The sequence below is a fragment of the Dromiciops gliroides genome, chromosome 1, assembly GCF_019393635.1.
Source record: "Dromiciops gliroides isolate mDroGli1 chromosome 1, mDroGli1.pri, whole genome shotgun sequence".
Taxonomy (NCBI): Eukaryota; Metazoa; Chordata; class Mammalia; order Microbiotheria; family Microbiotheriidae; genus Dromiciops; species Dromiciops gliroides.
In genome coordinates, this window is record NC_057861.1 from 190,805 (window position 1) to 210,010 (window position 19,206).

The 19,206-nt window shown below is 45.4% G+C and overlaps 1 protein-coding gene across 3 annotated transcripts; it reads right to left on the reverse strand.

The window, feature by feature from the left end:
• Positions 1 to 2,422: 2,422 nt before the first annotated feature.
• LOC122731627 (zinc finger protein OZF-like) lies at positions 2,423 to 15,679 on the reverse strand. 3 transcript variants are annotated; one of them, XM_043971864.1, is made up of 5 exons: positions 14,785 to 15,679; positions 11,251 to 11,331; positions 7,913 to 8,039; positions 7,443 to 7,538; positions 2,423 to 4,183 (listed from the first exon to the last, which is right to left on the reverse strand). In XM_043971864.1, the coding sequence occupies exons 2-5, from the start codon at positions 11,299 to 11,301 to the stop codon at positions 2,664 to 2,666; spliced, it is 1,794 nt and encodes a 597-aa protein (XP_043827799.1). In that variant the 5' UTR covers positions 11,302 to 11,331; positions 14,785 to 15,679; the 3' UTR covers positions 2,423 to 2,663. The 3 variants fall into 3 exon arrangements, with proteins under 3 accessions (XP_043827799.1, XP_043827815.1, XP_043827808.1); XM_043971880.1 differs by lacking the exon at positions 11,251 to 11,331; XM_043971873.1 differs by lacking the exon at positions 7,443 to 7,538.
• Between the last annotated feature and the right edge of the window lie 3,527 nt (positions 15,680 to 19,206).

Here is a 19,206-nt window from a genome sequence, read left to right on the forward strand (position 1 = left end):
TCTAGTCTGTCCATCCGTCACCCCCTCCTGTCTCACTCCCAGGTCTATATATACCTTTTCTTCTCTCCACTCAAATCTCGGGGCTTCCTTCGCCCCCACAGACCAAGCTAATCCACCAGCCAGGGCTGCAGCTGGTTGGGGAGGGGGAGCGCTCCAAGTTTCACGTGCCTCAGCACAGGCCATCCGGGATCCCCTCGGGTCGGAGGGAGCTGGGGGCTCCCCCCCCCCCAGCTGTCTGACCTGGCGTCTTGTATAGCCCACGGGGCTTTTTCACTCAGCCGAAGCTGAGGAGGAGGGGGAGAGACCCTGAGGGCCCAAGGCTCTCCAATCTCAGCCCAAAGGTAGGGTCCCCAAATCAAAATAAATTTCCACATGGTCTTGGCATCAGGAAGACCTGAGGTTGAATCCTGACTCAGACACTAGCTGTGTGATCACTTCACCTCAGCTTCATATTCCTCATCTGCAAACTAGGGGTAATAGTACCCACCTCACAAGATCAAATGAGAGAACAAGTATAAAGTGTTTTCAGGCAGCTAAATGGTGCTGTGGATAAAGCACCTGCCCTGGATTCAGGAGGGCCTGAGTTCAAATCCGGCCTCAGACACTTGACACTAGCTGTGTGACCCTGGGCAAGTCACTTAACCCCCATTGCCCTGCCCCCCCCAAAAAAGTATCAAGTGTTTTGTAAGCTTTAAAGCTCTACATAAATGGAAGCTATAAAAAACTTTTTTATGACCAAGTATCTCCCATCTATCCATCAAGATCATTCAAAATTCCTAGTAAGGTAGAATACTAGAAATAACCCTGTTCCATAACTGCTCTGAAAATACCAGGAGAGGCACCAAAAATGAGTTGCGTGATTGCCAAATAATTGCCCCAGTGATGGAGATCCTGCATAAGGTCCAAGCAGAGAAGACATTCCCTGTGGATAGTGAAGGCCTCCTGATGTTCATGTTTTGGGGGCAGCTAGATGGCGAAGTGGATAGAGCACTGGCCCTGGAGTCAGGAGTACCTGAGTTCAAATCTGACCTCAGACACTTAACACTAGCTGTGTGACCCTGGGCAAGTCACTTAACCCTAATTGCCTCACTAAAAAAAAAAAAAATGCTGATGTTTATGTTTTGTGAATGACATTATACTGACTGCATCAAGCCCCAAGACCTTGCAGAGAGATTAAATGACTTGGGGCAGCTAGGTGGCACAGTGGATAGAGCACCACCCCTGAAGTCAGGAGAACCTGAGTTCAAATCCGGCCTCAGACACTTAACACTTACTAGCTGTGTGACTCTGGGCAAGTCACTTAACCCCAATTGGCTCACCAAAAAAAAAAAAAAGAAAGAAAGAAAGAAAAGAGATTAAATGACTTGCACAAGATGACACAGCTAGTGTCTCAGGAAAGATTTGAAATCAGGTCTTTCTAATTCCAAATTCTGTGCTTTTTCCACTATGCCACCTAGATACCTAACAGTATATATATCTGGGACAAGCAAGAGATGGACAATAAGCTAAGGCCAAAGTTGAAAAAGGAGTAGGATAGACTTCTTTGGAGAAATTGCAAAGCACTTTTACTGACTCCAAGCTTCCCATAACAACAAAGGGCCATCCATTTCATTGATCCTAAACTATAGTAGCACAACCTGGACCACCACTGCCTTTAAAGAGATCAAAATGAGCGAACTGCAAAGAGAAATGGAAAGATTCATGATGGTGTGAGCTGGCTGCAACATAACTAATGAGGAACTAAAAAGATTACAATTAAAGTATGTTATTGAAGAATTCAATAATATAGAAGATGGGTTCATTTCACAGAAAGAAGATGCCAGGTGGATGTCCAGTGTTCCATTGGTATCACTGAAATATCAGGAGAAATGAAGGAAGACAACTAGCACATTGGATGGACACCCCCCCCCCCATGATAAACTTTCAGGAGGATATGGATGAAAATTGCACAAAATGGGAAGGCAAGGATGGATTACAAACTGCATCACAGGAGGAGACTCCCATTTTGCTGAAATCACAAATCCATTTGGTAAAGAAAAATAAAACTAGAGGAAAATTAAGATACAGTATTTGATCATTTGAAGGTTATCTATGACTTTAGAGAGAAAAGTAAAAATATTATGGTAGAAAACAGATTATAAGGCATCGAAGAGTTGGTAGTTGGTGATGAACTACAGGAATTTCATGGAGATAGCTTTTTCAAGAAGGAAAACAGAGAAGAAAGATGTTGGTGGTAGCTAGACAGAATAAAGGACCAGAAGTAAAGCAAGGGAAAGACCTAAACATTCTTCTAGGTAGCTGTTGGATAAAATAGATGCATGAGAATAAATAACTGTTGGGATAAGATCCTGAAGTATTTGGTTTGGGATTGGGTACAGAGTAGGAAAAAAAAATAAGCCTTTAGTGAGAAGAATGCTTCTGAGAATTTTTTAGTGAGTACTGGCATCACACATTTATAAAATTTTCACAATTTCCTCAATTTAGGTTTTATGGTAGAAAAGGGAGGTAACTAAGGAAATGAAGAAAGAAGAAAATGTTTGGAAAAACAGTTGTTGGGAAAAAAAACATTTTTTCCAATTATCGTTTTCATTTGAAGTCTGTAATGTTCTGTGAAGTGTATGGCTTGGCTAAAATTTGTCTAATATTTATTACATTCTTAAGACTCAAAGTATATAAGGCTTCTGTCCAGTATGAATTTTTTGGTGTTGAGTGAGTCCCGCACTACGGCAAAATGCTTTTCCACATTCATTGCATTCATAAGGTTTCTCTCCAGTATGAATCCTATGATGAGAAGTAAGGGATGCCCTATGACTAAATGCCCTCCCACATTTATTACATTCATAAGGTTTCTCTCCAGTATGAGTTCTTTGATGGTCAATAAGTTGTATGCTCTGGCGGAAAGTTTTCCCACATTCATTACATTTATAAGGCTTTGCTCCAGTATGAATTGTATGATGGAAAGTAAGGGATGCCCTATGAGTGAAAGTCTTCCCACATTCATTACATTCATATGGTTTCTCTCCAGTATGAATTCGCTGATGCCTGGTAAGTTCTGTACTCTGTCGGAAGGCCTTCCCACACTCATTACATTCATAAGGTTTCTCTCCAGTATGAATTCTCTGATGTTCAGTAAGAAGTATGCTTCGGCTAAAGGCCTTCCCACATTGATTACATTTATAAGGTTTTTCTCCTGTATGAATTCTCTGATGCTGAGTGAGCCCTGTGCTTCGGCGGAAAGTCTTCCCACACTCATTACATTCATAAGGTTTCTCTCCTGTATGGATTCTCTGATGTTGAGTAAGTTCTGTGCTCCAACGGAAAGCCTTTCCACAGGCATTACATTCATATGGTTTTTCTCCAGTGTGAATTCTCTGGTGCTCAGTCAGACGTGTGCTTCGGCAGAAAGCCTTGCCACATTTATTACATTCATAAGGTTTCTCCCCACTATGAATTCTGTGATGTGATGTAAGGGATGATCTGTGACTGAAAGTTTTCCCACATTCATTACATTCATAAGGTTTCTCTCCAGTATGAATTCTCTGATGTTCAGTAAGTCCTGAACGCCAACGGAAGGACTTTCCACATTCATTACATTCATAAGGCTTCTCTTCAGTATGAATGCTCACACTTTTATTACATTTATTTGGTTGTTCTCCATTGTGGAATGTCTGAAGGGAAGTAACAGAGGATTTCTGGTCAAAGGTTTTCCCATATTTATTATATTTACAAGCTTTTTCTCCCTTTTGTATTCTATGATAGGCAATAGTATCTGAATTATGATAGAAGGATTTCTTACTTTCATCATAACTAGAAAGTATTTTCTTTGAGCTGATTCTTTTACATTTACTTGCATCTGAATACATTCTGAAACTTTTTGTGTGTTTCTCACATGGATGCATCTTCTTTGTTATAGATATTCTCTGTTGTGGAAAAAGAACTGGACCTAAATTGAAGATTCTGCCATACTGCCGATGCCTGTAACCTCTCACTTTATTGGAAATTTTCCTTCTGATGGCCTTTTCTTGCATAGAATATTCTTCCTTATTGCTTTGGGGCCTCTGTAAAGTGGCATCACAGTTTCCCAACTTGGTGACATAGAGACCATTCCTTGTGAGCCTTGTCTGGGATGATGCAATGTCCAGCTCTGGGTTTAGCGGTTTGGTTTCAGGTCTAGTCTCCCAATCTGAAAGAAATTTTTTAAAATGTAAGTATTCCTCTGCTCAGCACTCCTCCATCTAGAAAAACTCCTCTTGAATGTTAAAAGGTCGAAGTAACACTTTAATTTTCATAGTAATTTCTAGTTCTGTAAAAGCTTTTGCACTAATTCTCAGTTTTGTGAGTGAAATGTCATTGATGGGGAAAATCTCAGAGTAATTTAGTGACTTGCTCATGTTCATACTGCTAGTAAGTACAGTGTTCTTTCCCCTATACCCCAAATTGCTTTGTCTACAAAAGGCAGCAGACTCAGTTCCTTTGTTAAGCAACTACCATGTGGCATTTTCATTTTGGCAGGTGACAACAATGCAAATGAAATGCAACAATGTCGGCCCTCATGGAGCTTATATTGTACTAAGGAACAGAAGAGATATGCAGATAAGTAAATATAAAGTAAGTTCAAGAAGGGAGAAGCACTGACAAGCTGGAGGATCAAGAAAAGCAAGGGAATGGCATGGTCAGATTTGTACTGAGGAAGATGACTTTGACAGTCGTATGGAGGATAGATTAGGGAGTGGATAGGCTCAATGCAGGGACTAAGAGACCTTGAAGCTCATCTAGTTCAAACCCCTCATTGTATACATGGGAAAACTCAGATTAAATTACTTGCTTAGGGTCACAAAGATAGAAAGATCTGGAATTTGAACCCCAATCTTCTAATTTGAAATCCATTGTTTTTACCCTGTATCATGTTGCTTCTCCAATGTGCACTTTATCTAGATTTAAGTACAACAGTTCACAAGGTTTGTTCTTGAGGAAAAGATGGAGAGATCTTAGCTAAACGAAAGCAGTGAGGTAAATGCAGAATTAGTGGAATTATCAGACAGAAAGGCAGTTGTTAATGATTTGATGTCAATTTGGAAGTTTTCTAGTAGGATACTCTGGCGATATGTGCTTGGCCTATGTTCCTCAATATATTTTTTTTTTTTTTAGGCAATGGGGGTTAAGTGACTCGCCCACGGTCACACAGCTAGTAAGTGTCAAGTGTCTGAGGCCGGATTTGAACTCAGGTACTCCTGAATCCAGGGCCGGTGCTTTAACCACTGCGCCATCTAGCTGCCCCCAATATTTTTATCAATGATTTGTATGAAATAGATGAATATGCAGATAACATAAAGCTTAGAAGGATGACAGAGTAAGCATACAAAGGATCTTCATAGGCAAGAATAACGTGCAAATCAATTTAAAAGGAATTCAAAGTCTTGCATTTGGATTCAAATAATCTACTTAACAAGTACAAGGTGAGGGAAGCATGGTTAGAGGGAAGTTTGTCTAAATAAAGGTCTGGGGAACTTAGTGGTTAGAAAATTAGTAAGACCCAATTGTATCCTACAGCAGCCAAGAAAGTTAGGCTGTGTTACGAGAGCCATAGTTTTCATAACTAGAGTGGTGATAGCACACTGGTATGCTCTGCTCTTATCAGACCACACCTGGAGTACTATGTTCAGTGTGGGGGGATCTGCATTTTAGGATGGACATGAATAAGCCAAAACCTGTTCTGTGGAAGGCAACTGTGATGGTGAAAGATCTCAAGTTCACATCATATGAGGATTAGGTGAAGAAACTGGGGCCATTTAGTTTGGAGAAGAGAAGACAGGGGCTGATATTTTAGCACTCTTGAAGTATCTGAAGGACTGCCATGTAGAAAAGGTAATAGGTATGTTCTTTTTAGTCTGAAGGCTAGAACCAGGAGCAATGGACAGATGTTGTAAAAGAGGTAAACTAAGGGTTTATCAGAACCTAGAAACTAGGGCTATCAGAAAGTGGCCTACACTCCTCCGGGGAGTGTGTTCCGCACCACTGGACATGGCCATCTGGCCCTTTAAGCAAAAGCTGATAACCCTCAGACAGAAGGTCCCTTCCAACAAGGAAATTCTATATTCTGTGCTCATCTCTCCACTACCATTAAATACATCCTTCTATTATCTTTTATTAAATATATTTTTGGATCACAGAATTTTTGGTCAGAAGAGACCTCAGTGATCATCCATCTTAACCTATACATGAATTCTACAAGATATCTTATGAATGGTCCCCTATCTGAATGTACTCACTAAGAACTTACTGTGGTCTAGAGTTGTGGATTGAATTTCATTTTCTACTCTAACATGATGTTCACAAAAATTTAGTGGATTAACTCCTGTGTATTACAACCCACTGCAATCATTTGATTCCAATCAATGTATTCTATAGATCTATTTTCCACTGTTTTTTTCCCATCCTACTAGACGGTTTTGTTAATTCCTGTTTTGAACTCTTACTGTTTTCTGCTAAATTGCTTTCCAAAATGATTATACAAATTTATAGCCCCATAAGCACTTAAGTAGCAACAATCATTTTTGTACACCTTGATCACTTTTAACCAAGGAAGTAAACTATAAATATAGCATGAGGTATGAATTATGAGAGATAGTCAATGTTTTGATTTCTTTTGCTCAATTCTATTCCTCTGGCACAAGAGACAGTCTTTAAGGGGAGGGTTGGACTCACTGGGAAGTGACATTCATGTTTTTATAGGGCATCAATAAAAATATTTCTAAAAAATTAAGATTAGAAAATATAAATCAATACAGCCAAACAGGAAATCCAGAACTGGAATAGAAAGTATATAATCGATTAGCATTTGCTTGGTAAATATAAAATCATAAAACATTAGGCAAGTAATTTTAGTCAATAAAATAGAATGGGAAATTAGATAGCATCATGAAAAATGAAATTAGAGCCACAAAGCATAAATAGGAGAGGAGGAAAATTCCTATCCATTCAATAAATAGAAAAAACCTGTGATTTCATCAGAACCAGGAAGACATGACCTGGGCTTAAGAATTACTCATTTGGGGGCACCTAGATGGCACAGTGGTTAAAGCACCAGCCCTGGATTCAGGAGTACCTGAGTTCAAATCTGGCCTCAGACACTTGACACTTACTAGCTGTGTGACCCTGGGCAAGTCACTTAACCCCCGTTGCCTGCAAAAAAAAAAAAAAAAGAATTACTCATTCCCTGCTAAGTGTGCTTCCTGCTCTGAGGTAGGAGAGAAAAAAAATTAAAAATAATGAAATAAATGAATGGAAAATGACTTGCTAAGGTAAAAAGGAGGCTCTATGAAGGAGAGGCCTGAGAAGTTTTCCAGAGAAGGCCTTGTCTACCATCTAGACAGTGCCTTCCTTTAATAGCCAGTGGAGCTGGTGCTCACTGTGATTCATCAGCCTGGTTCTCCATCACTCACCTAGACAGGTGCTTGCTGGGATGTCTTTCTCTAGCTTCCATAGTGCTTCCCCTCGTTCCAGCTGGTAGATCACATCTGGTTTAGAAACTGCAAGTCCTGCTCAGGGGAAATGGGAAAGTGCTGGGAACAAAGAGCTCACTCAGTGTTAAGCTTAGTTGGCATCTTTAGAAACGTGCAGTTGGGCAGAGGGGAGAGGAGAATGTTAAAAAGGCCTTACAATGAGATGATCAGATAAACCTCCAAAAGATGTGAGTCACAAAGTCAATTTGGACTCAACAAAAAACATTTCATTTGGCCAACTCCCTGCGGAAAGTAGGGACCCTGTGATGTCTGCAGGTATTTGCACTGGATCTTAAGGGAAAATTCAGGATCTGAGGGAACAATGTAGGGGCAACATGAGCTGCTAACTTCCTGCTGCATCAATGCCAGACATATGAGATATTCTGAAACATTCCCTAAACTGTCCTCACCCAGGCCAATAAGGTTCCTGTAGTTCTCCAGCATCACCTCCCGGTACAGCTCCTTCTGGGAAGGGCCCAGGTGCCCCCACTCGTCCCAGGAAAAGTCCACGGCCACATCCTTGAAGGTCACTGGCCCCTGAAAGACCAAAGATACGTGCACTCACCCAGGGCCCTGGTAGGAATGGCAGACAGTGATTCTCATAAGGTTCAGGTTTCGGAGTACGCAAGTCAAGGATTTCATGAACCATACTGCATTTCTTGGTCAAGCAATACTGTCCCAACAATAACCCTGTGAGGCAGTGAGTACAAGTGCTCATTTCAGGAGTGAGCCTAGGGACTGGTCCTGTAATTTCACTGATAGAGGGAACTCCCAGTGGAGGAAAATTACATCCTCCAATGCAAGACAATGCTTTCTCTGCAGATTATAACCTCAGAGAGTGACTTGTCCAGGGCCACAGAGCCAATCTGTGACAAAGGTCCTGGGGCCAGGCTCTACTCACTATGCCACACTGTCTCCACCTTAAGAACAAGAAAACTCAATCCAAGAAAAGGCCCCAGAACTGCAGTAATCTGGGCCAGGCCTCAAGCCTGGGTCATCTGATTGCCTCCTGCCCTAGAGCTCAAGGCCACTCTTATTTTTTGTTGTTGTTGTTGAGGCAATGGGGGTTAAGTGACTTGCCCAAGGTCACACAGCTAGTAAGGGTCAAGTATCTGAGGCTGGATTTGAACTCAGGTCCTCCTGACTCCAGGGCCAGTGCTCTATCCACTGCACCACCTAGCTGCCCCTCAAGGTCACACTTTCACATCCCTGGCCTCCTGAGAGGCTTCAGTAAAGTGGCCCTCATCTGGGACCATTAACCCATTAAATCTGGAGGACTTGTCTAAGAGGATATCACTACATTTCAAGCCAATGTTCAATGGGTTTCAAGTTAACATATATGCCACTTTGGCCATTGATGTTACACTATATATTCCATGACAGGCTACTAGTTATGTAGTATTATATTGAGATAATGCTTATAAGTAACAGGTTAACTGTCATGGAATGGTATGTACTTAGATGGGAAAAAATGTGGGAATATTTAGACCAGCAAGTTGTACCTCTTCTTAAAAGGTTTGGTATCAGCCAAGACGATGAGACTACCCCAAATGGGAGAAGTATTCAGGGGTCTCCAGGGCCAGCCACCTGCATTAAGACCCTCTGACTACCTCCCAGGCATCCCTGAAGTGAAGAAGTCCGAAGTGTCTGGGGCTAGCAGTAAACTCAGGTCCTCTGGACTCCATGCCCAGTGCTTTGTCCACTTTACCACCCAGCTGCCTCTGGAGGAAAGGACACGTTTGCCAGAGGTGTCTGCCACCACCATAGAAGAGATGTCCCAAGAACAGATAAGATGGAATTGTGTGGATTACTCCAAGCCTGGGAAATATCAGAGAGCCTCCTACAACAAGCCACATGATACCCCAAGAACACAACTTAATCAGCGTCACGTGACAAAGCCAGGAAGGAAAGCCCTCCTCAGAAGCAGCTGCTGGAGCCCATGGCGGGAATGGCCCAGCAGTGGAGAGGCAGCATGGCCTACTAGAAGGGAGAGAGGACTTCGGCCTCAGATGCTTCCTGGCCTTGTCACCTTATAAGCTTGTAGGCCCAGAGCTGGGTGAAACCTTGGGGATCATCTAGGCTGGCAGCTCTCCCCCTTTCCTGGATTGTGGAATCCTTTGGCAGTCTGGCCAAAGAAGCGTGTAGAACCCTTCTCAGAATAATGCCTACATACACAGGCCTGCAAAGGAAACCAACCATACTGAAATACAGTTACCAAAAATACGTGCCACCCATCTGAGTTCAGACCCCCCCAAGTCTGTGTCCAAGTTAAGAAGCCTTGCTCTAGTCCCAGTCCTCATCTAAGGAAGCTGAGTTCTGGACAGGTGGCATGACTTGCTTCTGGTGACCATGGTGGTGTGAACATTGCCTCCAGCCTGATGACAAAGTTCCTTTGCTGCCCCATTTGTATCGGGCAGTGCCAGGCAGACAAGAAGACTGCTTGGAAAAGCCTGCTTTTCTTTGTTGCTACAAACCATAAACGTGTGGTGGTCCACTGCTGACCTGAAGCTTTGGTTTGGTTAACTGGACTGTCAGTGGCAGACAGGTACTGAGCTGTATTGTTGAAGGGAGTGCCCTTGCCTGGAGCTCCCTAGACCAATGAAATCCCAAGTCTGATGAGAAAAAAGAATGAACTTGCCCGTGCCTTTGAATCGCCATCAGCCCCTGCCCAGCATGAAGGGCTGCCCTCACCCCCACTTTCTTAATTATGCCCTTCCCGTGAGGTTCTCTGACCTGCTCAGTGTCCCCTCCACCCAGGCACTGCATGCTAGGAGCCCAGGGGAAGAGAGACACAGCACCATGGCAGAGCTGCCCAGGGTGGAGCACCAGAGACCGAAGAGGGAGGCAGGGTTGAAAACAACCCTCAAACTGGTAGGGTGTTCTCATCTGACCTTGCCTACAAAGAGGACAGCATGGAGACGGTGATGCTGCTGCACCCCCAACCCTGGAATGTCATTCCACATTAATTATTCAGCTATTCACTGACCCCGACCTCCTTCTCCAGACTCTGGGGACTGTTGCTGGCTGACCCTAGGCCTGGAATGCTCTCCCTCCACAATATCCATCTCTTCTCCTCCCTTCTGAGGTTTCCTTTGGCAAGAAGCCAAGAAAGGCCCCCTTAATGCCAGTGCCTTCCTGATGTTAATTATCTCTAGAGAAGTTTGCGTGTTGTCTCCCCCATTAGACTGGGAGCCCCTTTGCGAGCACAGGGCCTGGCAGGTAGTAGGCATTTAATCAATGCTTCTTAGCCAACTACTATTGGCAAAAAGAAGCCCCACTCCTTCTAGAAACCTCAGTTCCCCCATCTTTATTACTTGATCTACCTCTATTTTGTGAAGAGTCCTCAGTAAACCTCAGGGCAGGTCGTGACTATCTGCTCTTATCACTGTTAGGATTCTTTTACATCCTCTTCAGTACTGAGCACATAGCAGACTTAAGGGCACCGATGAGTGGAAGTGTGGGAGAAAGAAGAAAAAGGAACACTGCCCCCAGGGAGAGTTGGACTGGGCGGGAGAGGACTTGGGTTCAGACCTTGCCTTTGCGGCTTGCTGCCTATGTGACCTCTGGGCGAGGTCAGTGGGTCTAAGAGGGTGGCGCAGTGTGTTTCTCTCCAGCTCTAAACACAATCCAAGGACCGCTCCGAGTGTTTGGATTCTAGACCCAGAATCCCGTGTTTTGAAAGGGAAAAAAAAAAAGTTTCCACAATCTAAGAATCGTGATGTCATTTGAAGAAGAACGTCCCACTCACCTGAGGGACATGGGCTGTCAGGAGCACAGGGGCCATTCTCTCTCTCCTCATGGGCAAGGGCAGCGTCCTTAGAAAGCAGAGCTGGCACAGAAACACATCTCAGTCAACAGGGAAATAGGAGGGAGAGGGGAAAAGGGAGAAGGGGGAATCAGGAGAGGGCAGACTGAGGGAGAGATCAGTCCTAAGCAAAATAATGTACAAATATATTTATAGCTCTTCATGAGGCAGCAAAAAAAAATGGGAAGCTGAGGGGCTTGGACAAGATATGTGTGATGTAATACTAAATAATGTGATGTAATGCTACTTTGCTATAAGAAATAGGAAAGGGAAGGGCAGCTAGGTGGTGCAGTGGATAGAGCACCAGCCCTGGAGTCAGGAGGACCCGAGTTCAAATCCGGCCTCAGACACTTAACACTTACTAGCTGTGTGACCCTGGGCAAGTCACTTAATCCCAATTGCCTCACCAAAAAATAAAAAAAAAGGAAAGGGAAGATGAACATGCATTTCTGTTAAAACCTACAAAGTGCCAGGAACTGTGCTTTTTACACATATTATCCCAATTGATCCTCACAACCACCCTAGGAGCTAGGTGCTGTTATTATCCCCATTTTAGAGATAAGAAAACTGAGGCCAAGGAAGGTTCAGTGACTTATCTAGGGCCACTAGATGTCCAAGGCCATATTTGAACTCAGGTCTTCCTGATTACAGGCCCAGTGCTCTATCCACTGGACCACTAGGTGGTAAAATGGGCGGTTTCAGAGAAACTTGGGAAGACTATATAAATTCATGCAGAGGGAGATGGACAGAACCAGAATAATTCATATAAAGACAACAAGGCAAAGACAACTTTGAAAGCCTTAAGGACTCTGATCATTGTAATGACCCAGCGCAATTCCAGAGGACTGATGATGAAACCGCTGCCCTCCTCATAGAGAGACGAAGGACTCGGAGTGCAGAATGACACATACATGTCTGGACAAGGGTGATGCAGAAATCTGTTTTGCTTGACTATATGTCTGTAATAGGGGTTTTATTTTTCTTTGGTTCTCATAGTTGGGGGGCAGTGGTTCAGGTAGGAGAGCGAGAAGGCAGATTTTTGCTGATTGAAAAAATTTTTATTTTTAATTTTTGTAAAGAAAGAAAACAAAACCAAGGGCTGAGAAAAGGGCCTGCCCCTTCCTTCAACTCCCAGATCCCTAGGTTAGAAATCCCAGGACCTCTCCCTGCAGAAGTGGAGGATACAACTGGAGGCTCTTGAACTATTACTATGACTCAATTCGATCCAATTAACGTTTATTAAACAGCTCCTATGCATGAGGCTCAAGCTTACACCAGAAAACTGCAAAGCCAAGGCTTGGAGATACCAAGATATGCGCTGTCCTCATGAAACTTCCATTCTACTAGGAGATAGAACACAGACCCAGACAGGTAAAGATAAAAGAATGTGAGGAAGGAGAGAAAATGAGTGGAGTGGGAAGGGTACACCAGAGGTGAAGCTAAACTATGCCTGGAAAGAAGGCAGGGATTTTGAGAGAGGCAGTGCAGAGAAAGACATTCCTGGCTGCCGGACAATGTTGGCAAAAGCGTGGAGATGGGAGACAGAGAGGATGACGACTCAGGGTAAAGGAGACACATACTTTTGGAACACAGCCAATGAGGGAATTTGTTTTGCTTCACTACGAACATTTACATTTATGGTCTCGTTAAATCCTGACATCAAGACTGTCTGAGGTAAGGTACTACAGATATCACTGTGCTCATTTTATAGAGATGAGGAAACTGAGCATCAGAGAGCCTAAATGACTAGCCCGTGGTCAGAAAGCTTAAGTGTTAGAGGCAGGGTTTCAACCCAGATTGTCAAGGAGAAAAGTGCTTCGTACCTAATATTATTGAGTCTCGACTCAATCCGCCAAAAACAAACAGTACCAGGTGGTTTTCCATGCCGAGGACTGTGGGGACTCAGAAGAGGACAATATGAAGAACTCACATCCAAGACAAGAGAATGTCGCAGAAGGGGCGGTTTTTAAGGTCGTGCTTAGGTGTGTTGTCAACTGGGGGGAGGGAGGGGGCGACCTTCTCTGGGCTTTGGGCCTACTCCTCATCTATCAAAGTGAGTGGCGCCTGGACCCTAAAGTCCTTTCTGCCACTGGCAGCTGTTTCCCGTTCTAAGGGAGACAAGAGGGGCTCTTTGCTCAACCACCCGCCTTCCTGAGATCTGTAGTTGCTTCTCACTCACATTTCTCATGCACTAGTAGGGATAGATTTGGGCAACAATCCTTGGGATTGGCCGAGTGAACTTTCTCCCTGATTGTCCTGATCGGGGCAGGTTCTGGGAGGAGGTGGTATCTGAGCAAAGACTGGAGGGAAAGTGCCTGGATAAAGTGGGAGCAGAGCCCCTCGGATCCTACCGGGTAAAACCACAGGCTTGGGAAGTGGAGATCAGACATCGAAGGGGCAGGAAGAACAGGAGGAGAGGAGAGATCGGAGGGCTTGGGGGGCCAGGGATGCCATAGTCCCTCTCTAGAGAACCCTGTAGGGATTAGCGAGGCCTTTCCTGGCAATAACTGTGTGATGTACACTCATTTTACCCAGGAGCAAACGGAGGCGCAGAGAGGGGAGCGCGCGGCCCAGAAGCCTCCGCCTTCGGCTTCCCAAAACCCTTTTCCAACAGCCCAACGGGAGAGGGAAGGGGGTCGCGCCTGATTCACAAGTGGGGAAACTGAGGCACAGAGAGAAGGGAAATGGAGACTGAACGTCAACGGTAACAGAGCCGGGCACAAATAGGACCGGGTCCTATTTGCTGAGCATAGACACGCCCTCCCTCTTAATGAGGACCAAGGGTTTGATGGGGGGGATGGGGGCGTTTGAGGATGAGCTTGAGAAGAGAGTTCATTGGGAGGCTGGGGGAGGGGGGCGAAGTGGCTGCTTGCAGCCTCTTTACCAGGGACCCGGTAGTACTCCATGATTGCCGGACCGGACCGGACCGGACCGGACCGTGGGCTTACGGTTGGGGAAGCTCTTTCTAAGTATCTCTCAGCCTCCCAACCACTTGGGAGGCGGGTGCCACAGCGACCCTCATTCTACACAAGGGGAAACTGAGGTGGGCAGAGGTTGCGTAACCCGCCCAGGGTCCCCCGAACAGTCAGTGTCTGAGGCTGGATCCCTACGCGGTGGCTCCCCACGCTACGGCGACACAGGCGCGGGACTACGCTTTCAAAAAGCAGGACCCTCCGAAGTTCACACACCCGCCCGAGCCAAGGCGCGCCCGGCTCGCGCAACCCCGGAAGCTCAGCTACCGAACAGCCGGAAGGGGGCGGGAGTCCTGGACTCTGGCGCTTCCGATTGGTGACACTTCCCGGCACGGACCAATGGGTGTATCCGCTGGCCTAGGAGGCGGAGCAGGGACGGCGCGAGCGTGGTGAACTGCGCACGCGTGGCTTCTCTCCCGCCCAGGCCCACCCCAGGGACTCGCAAGCAGGTGCTGAGGGCTCTGCCCTTTCCGCCCGCCCGGCCTGGCCTCCGGCTCCCACTCACCCCGGCCCGGGACGGACGCAGGGCTCGGGCCCCGGAGGAGGTGGAGGCGGAGGCTGAGGACGGAGCGGCCGGGAGACGCCCAGGGGTGTTCCTGACGGGGCAGAAGATAGTACCGCGAGGAACGGAAGAGGAAGCGGAAGTGACGTAGGCGGGAAGAGGAAGAAAGCTTTTCCGACTTTTTCCGACTCTTTGGACGCTCTAAGCGTCCGTGTGTCCATGGCAACTACCCGGAAGGCGGTTGGCTGAACCGGCGAGGATATCTGGGAAATGTAGTACGGAGGGTCTCAGTGGTTTGTGCGCTTGCCCAATAGAGAGACCGGCAGGAGCGTCTGGCGAGTTAGTTGGAACTTCGGAAACAGAGGCTGGGACCTAGGGTAGATGGCAGAGGGGGTCCCTGCCGAGGAGCGTGGGAAACGCCGAAGCCACGAGGCAGTGCTCCGGCAGAGCAACATCTGGAATGGAGTGGAGTCACTAAAGGGTCCCCAGGAGACTAGTTAATGATCACAGCCGCAGATAGTTCTAGGAAGACCCGAGTTCAAATCGAACCCTAGTTGTGTGGCCCTGGGCAACTCACTGACCTTGCCTCAGTTTCTTCATTCTCTAAAATGGGGGTCATAGAAGCAGCACCCCCCATCCCCCGTCAGGGATGGGGTGAGGATCAAATAAGGTGCTTGTTTTTCAAGTTCTAAGATCCCAGCCCCCAGGCAGCTTCCATTCTAAGGGGAGACACGTTCTACAAACAGGTCCTTACAAAATAGAGAACTTAAGAATTTTGATCACAATGGCCAGCCACAATCCTTGAAGACTGACATAGACTTGGTGCATATTGAAGCATATTGGGTAAAAGACAGACGAGATTATGGGAGAATTTGTTTTGCTTTACTGTACATGTTTCTAACAGGTTTTATTTTTCTTGCCCTCTCAATGGAGGCATAGGATGTGAAAGGGGAGGTGATGTGTATTTAATAATAATGTGTATTTGAAAAAAAAATTGAATTATAAAAACTAATTTAAAAAAATTAAAGATTGTCATCAACATATTTTGAAAACAAGCTCATGGACTCTAGATTAAGAACCTCTTCTTTATTATGCCTAATGCAGGAAATAGAAATAGGCCCTCTTCTCCCTCACCATCTTTTTGGTTTGTTTCAATCAATCATTTCAATTCAAATATTTATTAAGCTCCCACAGGCACTGTGCTAAGTGATGGGGGATACAAAAAGAAGCAAAAGTCAATCCCTGCCCCTCAAGCTTACAGTCTAATGGGTGAGACAACATGCCAACAATACATACAAAACAAGCTATATAGAGGAGAAATGAAATATAATTAACACTGGGGCAGCCTGGATTCAGGAGGACCTGAGTTCAAATCCAGCCTCAGACACTTAACACTAGCTGTGTGACCCTGGGCAAGTCACTTAACCCCAATTGCCTCACCAAAAATAAAATAAAATTTAAAAAATTAGAAATATAATTAACAGAGAGAAGGTACTGGAGTGAAGAGAGGTCAGAGAAGGCTTCCTTTGGAAGATGGAATTTTTAGTTGGATCTTTAAGGAAGTCAAGGAGGTCAGTAATCAGAGTGGAGAAGGGAAATCATTCAGGCATTGAGGACAGCCAGAGAAAATACCTGGAGCCCAGAGATGGATTGACTTGTTTATGGAATAGCCAGGAGGCCAGTGTCACTGGATAGAAGGCAAGATAGAGGGGAATAAAGTGTAAGAGGGTGGGGAAGGTAGGAGGGGCCAGGTTATGAGGGTTTAAATGCCAAATAGCATTTTGTATTTGCTGCTGGAGGCCACAGAAGTCATTGAGTAGGGAAATGACATGACCAGACATCTGTTTTAGGAATATCACTTTAGGGTCTGAATAGAGAATGGATTGGAATGGGGAGAGACTTGAGGCAAGCAGACCCACCAACAGGCTCTTGCAATAACTGAGGCATGAGGTGCTGAAGGCATGCAATAAAATGGGGGCAGTGTCAGAAGAGAAGGGGCTGTATTATAGAGGTTGCAAAGGTAAAATCAGCACAGCTTAGATGGGGTGCTGAGAGATAGCGAGAAATCCAAGATGACTCCCAGGTTGTAAGCCAAGTGGGATGAAAAGGCAGTAGCAGAGAGAGGAGGAGTGGTCAGGTAGGAAGCTGGGAGAGAGGGTGTTGCAAAAACCTAGAGAATGATCAACAGAGTCAAAGGCTGCAGAGAAGCCAAGGAGACAAGTGATTGAGAAAAGACCATTGAATCTGACAACTAAGAGAACAATTTGATGGAATTATCAAAGATGAAAGGTGGTGATCCTCAGGTATTCCTCAATAAAGAATTATATTCTCACACACAGTTATGTGGTAGATTCATCATTTTTCACAGGAGGAACTTCCCTGGCCCTGGTGCATCTCTGATTTCGTTTCTCACAGGAAAAATCCCTTCTGATTGATTTTAGGCCCATATCAGAATGACAAGATAAGAAGCTAGATTATAAAGCATTAAGAAGGGAATAAGAGGAAAGAACAGTGGAGGCAACTACTGTAGATGAGCTTTTTGAAGAGTGTCACTGCAAGGGGCAAAAAGGATGATGGTTAAGAGGGATGGAAGGGTCAAGTGAGGGTTTTGGGGTTTTTTCTTAGGAACATGAGCATGCTTGTAGGCAGTAGGAAATGAGCCAGAAGAGAAGGAGCAATTGAATTGTGACAAGTAGAACTAAATCACCTTACCTTCCCCCCCACACCCCTGTGTCAGGGGAAACTAGCTAGGATTTGCTTATAAATTAGGAGCTTCAGCAACAGTTAAGGCATTAAGCATTTATTAAAGAGAGAACACGTGTCTCTGAAATAGAAAAAACCTGGTTAAGATCTACATGGGGGCAGCTAGGTGGTGAAGCAGATAAAGCACCGGCCCTGGATTCAGGAGAACCTGAATTCAAATGTGGCCTCAGACACTTGATGCTTAGTAGCTGTGCGACCCTGGGCAAGTCCCTTAATCCTCATTGTCCTGCAACCCTCCCCTCTCTGCCCACAAAAACAACCATGAAAACCAAAAATCTACAGGAGAGAGAGAAAAGCTCCCTCCGCCTAGCAGATCTCACTTGCCAAGAGAAAGAGCCTCACTCAGTTCCACCAGAAGCTCCTTGTGGGACTGGAAGAGGGGCAGCCCCACACACAGCTCCAAGCTAATTGGCTGGAAGCATTCAAGTCCCTTGATTGACATGACTTAAAGGTGGTCCATGAATTGTGAGGCAACTTCTCCGTCTCCAATTCGACCTCAGAAAGGTCACCTGGTTCTCACAGAATGTATGAGAGAGTGGGGATGACAGAAAGGGCAATCTGTTGGATGATACAGGATAGATTGGGATCGCTTGAAGTAGAGGGGTTAGCCTTGGTAAGGAACAAGGCCACTTCATCATGTGAGACAGGGGTGAAGAAGGAGATAAGAGATGAGGAAGAGGGGAGAAGAGGAAATTCATGTTGAATGGCCTCAATTTTTTCTGTAAAATATGAAGCAGCTGAGAGGGGAGGAGGAAGAAGAACTATGGGAGGTTTGAGTTGGTGTTAGAAACAGATAAACTAAAAAAAAAAGAAAGAAACAGATAAACTTGAGGCACGACTCCCCGTCTGGTGAAAAGAAGAAAGGTCAATACAGTCTTTTTTTTTTTTTTTTTTGCGGGGAAATGGGGGTTAAGTGACTTGCCCAGGGTCACACAGCTAGTGTCAAGTGTCTGAGGCCAGATTTGAACTCAGGTACTCCTGAATCCAGGGCCGGTGCTTTATCCACTGCGCCACCTAGCCGCCCCCTCAACATAGTCTTGCAAGAATAAAGTCCCTCCCCCATCTGGCTTCACATTCTTCGAGACACTTCTAAACATGTAGACCGCCCCCCCCAATATGGCGCCACTGCTGCCCCCACCCCATGGGACAACCAGACCCCGAGATTTTATGATTCTTTGTTATCTCTAATTTCAGAAAACCTCTGTTAACTCAGTAGGAAAAAGGAGGGAATAGTGGAGATGGGGGGGGGGGAGAAGAAGCCCCCAGGACTTAAATAATGTATCCTGCCTACTGAGGACACATTAATCCTCTCAGTTGGGATGTATGAAAAATGACTATTTCTCTCTCGTATTTAATCACTAATTATTGTATTAGGACCAAGGTTTCCCCCCATTCTATTTCCTCATCTAGAAACCAGAGAGTGTGGGAAATCTTGGACTGACACTTTACCTAGGCCAAGATCTAATCAGACAGTAGAAGAAACTGTTGGTCTGCCCCCGGGGGCCCTAACACGATCACGTTTGTGGGCTGGTTATGGGAGAAGCGACAATACCAGAGGGCAGTCGCCAGGGTGATGGGGGACGGTCGGGGTGCCTTCTTGGTGGGGGCGAGGAGGAGGAGTTCTGTCAAGGGCAGGGCCAGCCTCCTCCCCGCTCTGGGTCC